At 41.3% G+C, this 9,270-nt stretch overlaps 1 protein-coding gene across 1 annotated transcript; it reads left to right on the top strand.

The window, feature by feature from the left end:
• Positions 1-2,012: 2,012 nt before the first annotated feature.
• On the top strand, positions 2,013-7,581 carry LOC124005717 (gonadotropin-releasing hormone II receptor-like). The gene is made up of 4 exons (XM_046315250.1): positions 2,013-2,149; positions 3,529-4,150; positions 6,677-6,881; positions 7,061-7,581. Exons 2-4 carry the CDS (start codon positions 3,599-3,601, stop codon positions 7,579-7,581), a joined length of 1,278 nt encoding a protein of 425 aa, XP_046171206.1. The 5' UTR covers positions 2,013-2,149; positions 3,529-3,598.
• Positions 7,582-9,270: the final 1,689 nt, after the last annotated feature.

The raw sequence follows: 9,270 nt of genomic DNA, 5'->3' as shown, positions 1-9,270 counted from the left end.
TACCCGGTCGGTACAGTTGAATCCAGGATTCATCCGTGAAGAGCACACTTCTCCAGAGTGCCAGTGGCCATCGAAGGTGAATGGCCACTGGCATTCACCTTCGATGAATGCACCAATTTGTAAGTCGCTCTGGATAAGAGCGTCTGCTAAATGACTTAAATGTAAATGTTAAATGAAGGTGAGCATTTTCCCACTGAAGTCGGATACGACACCAAACTGCAGTCAGGTTAACAACCTGGTGAGGATGACGAGCACGCAGATGAGCATCCATCAGATGGTTTTCTGACAGTTTGTGCAGAAATTCTTCAGTTGTGCAAACCCACAGTTTCATCAGGTGGCTGGTCTCAGACGATCCTGCAGGTGAAGAAGCCGGATCTGGAGGTTTTGGGCTGACATGGTTACATGTGGTCTGCAGTTGTGAGGCCAGTTGGACATACTGCCAAATTCTCTAAAACAACATTGGAGGCTGCTTATGGTAGAGAAAGTAACAGTTCTGGTGGACATTCCTGCAGTCAGCATACCAATTGCACGCTCCCTCAAAACTTGAGACATCTGTAGCATTGTGATGTGTGACACAACTGCACATTTTAGAGTGGCCTTTTATTGTCCCCAGCACACGGTGCACCTGTGTTATGATCATGCTATTTAATCAGCTTCTTGATATGCCACACCTGTCAGGTGGATGGATTATCTTGGCAAATGAGAAATGCTCAGTAACAGAGATATAAACAAATTTGTGCACAAAATCAGGGAAATGGAAAATTGTATTTCAGCTCATGAAACATGGGACCAACACTTTACTGTTGCGTTTATATTTTTGCTGAGGACTATTTCTGTCTGTAATAAAGCACTTTTGTGGAGAAAACCTCATTCTGATTGGTGGGCCTGGCTCCCAAGTGGGTGAGCCTATGCCCTCCCAGGCCCACCCATGGCTGTGCCCATGCCCAGTCATGTGAAATCCATAGATTAGGGCCTAAAGAATTTATTTCAAATGACGGATTTGTAACTCAGCAAAATCTTTGACCTTGTTGAGTTTAGATTTTTGTTCAGTATATATTTCAACTTGTTCATAAATTATAGGGAATTAAATAAAGACCCCCATTGGCTGAAGGGGAAGAGGATCTGGTAAAATCATCTAGGTAAAAAAAGCTAGCCTATTATTCATGGCACATTATAAATATCTGACTGCTACTAGCATAGTATTTTGTACAATATACAAGACCAAATAAGACAAATATTAGTTAAATAAAATATGCAACAGTAAATTACAATTTTCAATTTATCTTTTGTTTCAGATCAAGGTAGCTAGCTAGCTGACAGCAAAGGTGTCAGCTGGAGATGACCTGCAGGAGCTTGCAGGAATTTGTAGTCTTGTATGAATAGCATTTTCAAATCTGAGAGTAAATAGATAAAAGTCACCTTGTCAGACAGAGATTTACATGGTTATCAAAACGTCACGCCAGGGTAAGACTGCACGAAACACAGCCCTTATTTGAAGTGTTTCTAAAATCCTCTATGGATCAAATGAATGGTGAAAAGCTATTGGAACCATCTCTGTTTGACCTGTAGGTTTTATGTGTTTATGACGGATTCACACTCAGTATGCACAATAGTCAAATTAGGTCATTATTATTTTGTTGAATTCATATAAAAACATTCCGACATTGTTTTGCATTATCTATTCCAAATATGCTATGATTCCACTTTTTGTATCCGTTTGAATCACTTTCGACCGGGGACTTTTATTTTGATTCCACTATTGTGGCTAATCCTTATTGTGGCTAGCTTCACACAGGTCAATATGCAACGATAAAGATGCTGAGGAAGGGTGCGGTGCGGAGGACAAACCTCAAAATTGCAGTATTGTACTTGAAGTCTGATAATCGCAATAGTTATCTCCAATACTATATTAAGCGGGCGTTCGACAGCTACACCATTGTCTCCTATTATGAAAGCATTATAGAAAACAATTAAGAAACGCTTTTAAACCATCTGCAACAACTTCAGGGGGGAAAGAACTGAAAGCGTAATCTTGTCACAAAGTTTTTTTCCTTTCACTGGGATAAGGCAAAACAAAATATTGCAGCAGCGCGATTCACGAGGAACGAACAGGTGCTTTTGATGGGGAATTTAACCGCCACTTTAACAGGTTAGTAGTTTCTTTCAATCAAGTTGGTATTATGGGAGTCTTCAAATGGGTGAAAAAATAGAACACAATCAACTAACTCTGTGATTCCAAGAGCTCATTGTATATAATTCAAGGTCAATCGGAATATCACATAGGCTAACAGTTTGTTCTATGGCGAATTGGTTCGAAATTTATATTTCTGCTCACCAGGTAAAATAGCTATGCTTTCTGCTCAGGCGAAAGTCATGCTTATTACAGTTAATGAACGTAAGATACCCCTATGGATGCTGACATACATAACCTATTCAGTTTTATAGAATGTAATTGATTCTACATCATAAGAATGTTGCACACGCACACGCACACACACACACACAGTGGGCGGCAGGTAGCCTAGCGGTTAGCGCATTAAACCAGTAACCGGAAGGTCGCTGTTTCGAATACAATCTGTCGATGAGTCCTTGAGCAAGGCACTTAAACCAAATTTGCTCCCCGTGAGCCGTAATACTATGTCTGACCGTGTTAAACAGCACAACACCTGCTCTTTCCATGACTTGGACTATCCAGGTTAAAGCTATGAACCCTTATTGATGTCACTTGTTAAACCCACTTCAATCAGTATAGATGAAGGAGAGAAGTCAGGTTAAAGAAGGGTCTTTATGCCTTGAGACAATTGGTTTGTGTATGTGTGCCATTGAGAGGGTGAATGGGCCAGACAAAAATATTTAAGTGCATTTGAAAGGGGTATGGTAGTAGGTGCCAGGCACACTGTATTGTGTCAAGAACTGCAATGCTGCTGTTTTTTTTTACTCAACAGTTTCCCTTGTGTATCAAAATGTGTTTTTATTTTTTTATTGAACCTTTATTTAACTAGGCAAGTCAGTTCAGAACAAATTCTTATTTACAATGATGGCCTACACCGGCCAAACCCAGACGATGCTCGGCCAATTGTACAACGCTCTATGGGACTCCCAATCACTGCTAGTTGTGATACACCCTGGAATGGTCCACCACCCTAAAGACATCCAGCCAACTTGACACAACTGTGAGAAACATTGGAGTCAAAATGGGCCAGCATCCCTGTGGAATGCTTTCGATGAATTGAGGCTGTTCTGATGGGGAGTGTATATAGTGTGTGTGTATTAATTATTATCATTGTGTTCTGCATAGATGATTAGTGTTAGATCACTAACCACACGTTTTAAATGTTTTATTTTAATGCAATTCAGTGTAGAGTATGTACTGCTTTTTCATATAGTAATCCACCATAACTGTAGGGTATTATTGTGTCTGTGCAGAGCATAATTGCTAGTAAGCTGACTATGTATAATCAGCATGTAACAACAAGTGCAGAAACTGAATACTAAACATCCCTATTTTCCAACCATTTATTCTTATAGGGTGACCTGTTTATATGAACACATTGCTGGAGAACCAGAGAAGATATTGTCTCTGGTGTTCCTGTGGGATATGAATGACAGCTTGAGAATGTCACATGAGATCATGATGTTTTACCAAATGATGGAACAAGCCCAGAACACCAGCTGTGAAGCACCCACCCCCATCTGCAATACGAGTGCAAATGGAGAATCACTACAGCTGCCCACCTTCTCCACAGCAGCCAAAGTCAGAGTAATCATTACTTTCACTCTGTGTGCCATGTCAGCTGTCTGTAACCTCGCTGTGCTGTGGGCCGCCAATACCAACGGAAAGCGCAAGTCCCACGTTAGGATATTAATAATTAACCTGACTGTGGCAGACCTGCTGGTGACTTTCATAGTCATGCCTGTTGATGCTGTCTGGAATATCACAGTTCAGTGGCAGGCAGGAGACGTCGCCTGTAGGCTGCTGATGTTCATGAAACTTGTTGCCATGTACTCCTGTGCTTTTGTCACAGTGGTCATTAGCTTGGACCGCCAGTCTGCTATCCTCAACCCACTGGCCATCAATGAGGCCAAGAAGAGAAGCAAGATCATGTTGTCTGTGGCGTGGGTGATGAGTGTGATTCTGTCTGTTCCCCAGGTGAGGCTCTGGTTAAGAGAGGTTTCATGTTTTCTCTTCTAACCTGGACTCAGGACACCACAACAATTATCAAAATATACATCGGAGGACATAACAACCCTGTAACAGCTTTATTATAATAATAATAATACATTTTATTTTAATCTGTTTTAATGACACATTTTATATACAAGAAAATCAGCTGGATAAAAATGAATAAAATCCCAGTAAAATAAGTAAGTACAGTGCATTTAGAAAGTATTCAGACCCCTTGACTTTTTCCACATTTTGTTACGTGACAGCCTTATTCTGAAATGGATTAAATCATGTTTTCCCTCATCAATGTACACACAATGCCCCGTAATGACAAATCATAAACAGGTTTTTAGAAATGTTTGCAAAAGAAATAAAATTGAAATCTAACTTACATAAGTATTCAGACCATTTACTCAGTACTTTGTTGAAGCAACTTTTGGCAGCGAGTACAGCCTTTAGTCTTCTTGGGTTTGACGCGACAAGCTTGGCACACCTGTATTTGGGGAGTTTCTCCCCATTCTTCTCTGCAGATCCTCTCAAGCTCTGTCAGGTTGGATGGGGAGCGTCGCTGCACAGCTATTTTCAGGTCTCTGGAGAGATATTCGACCAGGTTCATGTCTGAGCTCTGGCTGGGCCACTCAAGGACATTGAGACCTGTGTACGTAGGGTCATTGTCCTGTTGGAAGGTGAAACTTCGCCCCAGTCTGAGGTCCTGAGCGCTCTGGAGCAGGTTTTCATCAAGGATCTCTCTGTACTTTGCTCCGTTCATCTTTCCCTTGATGCTGACTAGTCTCCCAGTTCCTGCCGCTGAAAAACATCCCCACAGCATGATTCTGCCATCACCATGCTTCACTGTAGGGATGGTGGCAAGTGTCTTCCAGACGTGACACTTGGCATTCAGGCAAAAGCGTTCAATCTTGGTTTCATCAGACCAGCTAATCTTGTTTCTCAAAGTCTGAGAGTCTGTAGGTGCCTTTTGGCAAACTCCCAGCGGGCTGTCATGTGCCTTTTACCAAGGAGTGGCTTCCGTCTGGCCACTCTACCATAACGGCCTGATCGGTGGAGGGCTGCAGAGATGGTTGACCTTCTGTAAGGTTCTCTCATCTCCACAGAGGAACTCTGGAGCTCTGTCAGAGTGACCATCGGGTTCTTGGTCACCTGCCCGACCAAGGCCCTTCTCCCCCGATTGCTCAGTTTGGCCGGACGGCCAGCTCTATGAAGAGTCTTTGGTTCCAAACTTCTTCCATTTAAGGATGATGGAGGCCACTATGTTCTTGGGGACCTTCAATGCTGCAGACATTTTCACATTGTCATTATGGGGTATTGTGTGTAGATTGATGAGGAACATAATGAATTTAATCCATTTTAGAACAAGGCTGTAACATAGCAAAATGTGGATGAAGTCTAGGGGTCTAATGCACTTAATATAAAGTACACCAAACATGACAGAATAACCATGGAAAACACTAAACATGATGACAGACTAACTGTGGAGAACACTAATAATGATGACAGACTAACTGTGGAGAACACTAAACATGATGACAGACTAACCATGGAGAACACTAAACATGATGACAGATTAACCGTGGAGAACACTAAACATGATGACAGACTAACTGTGGAGAACACCTAGACATGATGACACACTAATCAGGGAAGTGAACTAGCCTGTGTGAAGAGGTGTGTCTTTAGTGTGGACTATAATATGTGTATGGATTGTGAGGTTCTGACATGGAGAGGGATTGAGTTCCAGAGTTGGGGAGCTGCACTGCTCAAAGCCTGGTTTCCAATAGACCGGAGCCTGGTGAGAGGAATGGTGAGGAGCGCAGTGAACAGGTGGGAGTGTAGGGATACAGCGGGTCAGTAAGGTACAGAATGTGGGCACCAGTCTATTGAGTGCTTTGTAGGTGAGCATGAGTAATTTGAAGAGGATCCTGTATTGAACTTATTCAAATAAATGTATAGCAAATGGACATGAATGACTTGATTTTTACAGCAATTATAAACCTAATGATTGTAGCAATAATTTAGAACAAACCTCAGAAACACTTTCCTGAAGGGAATTACAGTACAGGCATTGCATTCACTATTGTCCATGGTTTAAGAGTAACCTTTTTAAATGTGATTGATAACTGGTGAGGGGAGCCTGCCCTACATAATTGACTGACTCATGATTATGACAGCAATTATACATTGCTGCGAATTAAAGTCATCCAACTACATAGTTTTCACAAAAAAAGAAGCACTAAAAGAAGACCTTGGCTTGCATTTATTACTTTTTCATAATTCATTTCAAGCATTCATCACTTGGATCTTTTCACCTAATTTCATTGCAAATTGAATGATATCTGCAGTGTATTACTCACATTGACTGCATACTAGGCAGGATTGAGCTTCTGCTGCATGAAACACTACTATTTTATGCAGTACAACACTGAAGCCAGGCCATATAATTAGTGTTAAAGACATGTTGTTATGGTTAAAGTCTTCCTTTGTGTTGTCATGCAGATGCTGATATTCCACAGTGTGACCATCACGGTTCCAGAGAAGTTTACCCAGTGCACTACTCGTGGGAGCTTTGTCCAACACTGGCAGGAAACCCTGTACAACATGTTCACCTTTGCTTGTCTTTTCCTGCTGCCGCTGATCATCATGATCTTCTGTTACACACGTATCCTGGTAGAGATATCCAGTCGCATGACCCACGGAAACAGTAGGTCAAATGACATATTTTACCATCAATTGTAGTACCACTAGTGGCATTGTATACAGTTGTTCATGAGGGGGTTACAAAGAGCACTGTGTTTTTGAAGATAAAGGTAATTGAGACTTATTGTCAAATTAGGTGTTAGATGCTAAGATTATGAGTAAGTGTTTATTGCCTTGTTTCAGTGTCTTCTAAGGAGATACATCTCCGGCGCTCTCACAACAACATTCCAAAAGCACGGATGAGGACTTTGAAGATGAGCATTGTTATCGTGACTTCCTTCATCGTCTGCTGGACCCCTTACTACCTGTTGGGACTGTGGTACTGGTTCTTCCCTGACGATATGGATGAGACGGTCTCTCATTCTTTGACTCATATGCTCTTTATTTTTGGCCTCTTCAATGCCTGTTTGGACCCAATAACTTACGGCCTGTTCACCATCCATTTCCGCCATGGCCTGAAGCGCTACTGTCGGAGCACAGCCACGTTCAGCCGTGAGTCAGAGAACAACACTACCCTGACCGGCTCTTTCAGGCGCTCCCCCTTCCGCCTGACACGGCTTACCCAGCAAGGCCAGACGTCCATCACTGGCCAGATGGCAGAGGAGGAACAGGTCAAGAAAACCTGCCACTATAGCAACTACCTCACAGTTCACAACAGTGGAGAAGGTGACCCAGGTCCGGCCAGTCCTGAAAGCACTATATGAGGGATTAGAATGCGTCCTACTAAAGAACATTGCTTACCTTAATCTTCATACCTTCATCTGCTGGCTCACAATTAATACTTTGAAAAACTCATTGTTGTGCTGCATGAAATCAGATTGGATTAATTTTCACATTCAGCCAGATTGGGTTTACAGTGTAAATCATGGTTTCCCCAATAGGTGTGCGTATTTGGCTGGCAGTCGATATATACACAGTGCAATTACAAAGTATTCAGACCACTTGACTGTTTCCACATTATGTTACGCTACGGCCGTATTCTAAAATTGATTAAATTAAACATTTTCCTCATCAATCTACACACAATACCCCATAATAACAAAGCGAAAACAGGTTAGACATTTTTTGCAAATTTATTTTAAAAATCTAAAACAGAAATAAATATATTTTATACGTTTGCCAACATTTCTAAAAACATTTTGTGCGTTGTCATTATAAGGTGTTGTGTGTAGATTGATGAGGGAAAATAACAATATAATAAACGTTAGAATAAGGCTGTAACGTAACAAAATGTAGAAAAAGTCAAGGAGTCTGAATACTTTCTGAATGGTCTGTATATTTTACAGTACCAGTCAAAAGTTAGGACACCTACTCATTCAAGGGTCTTTCTTAATTTTTTACAATTTTCTACATTGTAGTGAAAACATCCAAATTAATAAATCAGATATACGGAATCATGTGGTAACCAAAAAAGTGTTAAACAAATCAAAATATTTCGATTTTAGATTCTTCAAAGTAGTCATCCTTTGCCTTGATAACAGCTTTGTACACACTTGGCATTCTCTCAACCAGCTTCATGAGGTAGTCACCTGGAATGGTTTTCAATTAACAGTTGTGCCTTTTTAAAAGTTAATTTGTGGAAAGAAACTACTACTAAATGATACCAATAATAATAAGAGACTTGCTTGGGCCAAGAAACATGAGCAATGGGCATTAGTCAAAATCTGTCCTTTGGTCTGATGAGTCCAAACATTTTTGGTTCCAACCGCTGTGTCCTTGTGAGACGCAGAGTAGGTGAACGGATAATCTTTGTATGTGTGGTTCCCACCGTGAAGCATGGAGGTGGAGGTGTGATGGTGTGGGCTTTGCTGTCTGTGATTTATTTAGAATTCAAGGCACACTTAACCAGCATGGCTACCACAGTATTCTGCAGCGATACGCCATCCCATCTGGTTTCCGCTTAGTGGGACTATCATTTGTTTTTAAACAGGACAATGACCCAAAACACACCTGCAGGCTGTGTAAGGGCTATTTGACCAAGGAGAGTCATGGAGTGCTGGATTAGATGACCTGGCCTCCACAATCACCCGACCTCAACCCAATTGAGAAGGTTTGGGATGACTTGGACTGCAGAGTTAAGGAAAAGCAGCCAAGCGCTCAGCATATGTGGGAACTCCTTCAAGACGGTTGAAAAAGCATTCCAGGTGAAGCTGGTTGAGAGAATGCCAAGAGTGTGCAAAGCTGTCATCAAGGCAAATGGTGGCAACTTTGAAGAGTCTAAAATATATTTTGAGTTGTTACTACATTTTTCCATATGTGTTATTTCATAGTTTTGATGTCTTCACTATTATTCTACAATGTAGAAAATAGTTGTTGTTTTTAAAGAAGAAGAAAAAACTTGAATGAGTAGGTGTGCAAATATTTGACTGGTACTGTATATAAACACTTTGTTT

This window comes from Oncorhynchus gorbuscha, linkage group LG01 (genome assembly GCF_021184085.1).
Source record: "Oncorhynchus gorbuscha isolate QuinsamMale2020 ecotype Even-year linkage group LG01, OgorEven_v1.0, whole genome shotgun sequence".
NCBI lineage: Eukaryota > Metazoa > Chordata > Actinopteri > Salmoniformes > Salmonidae > Oncorhynchus > Oncorhynchus gorbuscha.
This window is presented reverse-complemented; position numbering and strand designations above follow the sequence as displayed.

Bases quoted from the DNA above. Each gene is read 5' to 3' on its own strand.
- LOC124005717 (XM_046315250.1), top strand. From the start codon at position 3,599: ATGAATGACAGCTTGAGAATGTCACATGAGATCATGATGTTTTACCAA. The intron at 4,151-6,676 runs GTGAGGCTCTGG...GTTGTCATGCAG, and splicing joins TGATTCTGTCTGTTCCCCAG to ATGCTGATATTCCACAGTGT. The intron at 6,882-7,060 runs GTAGGTCAAATG...GCCTTGTTTCAG, and splicing joins TCGCATGACCCACGGAAACA to TGTCTTCTAAGGAGATACAT.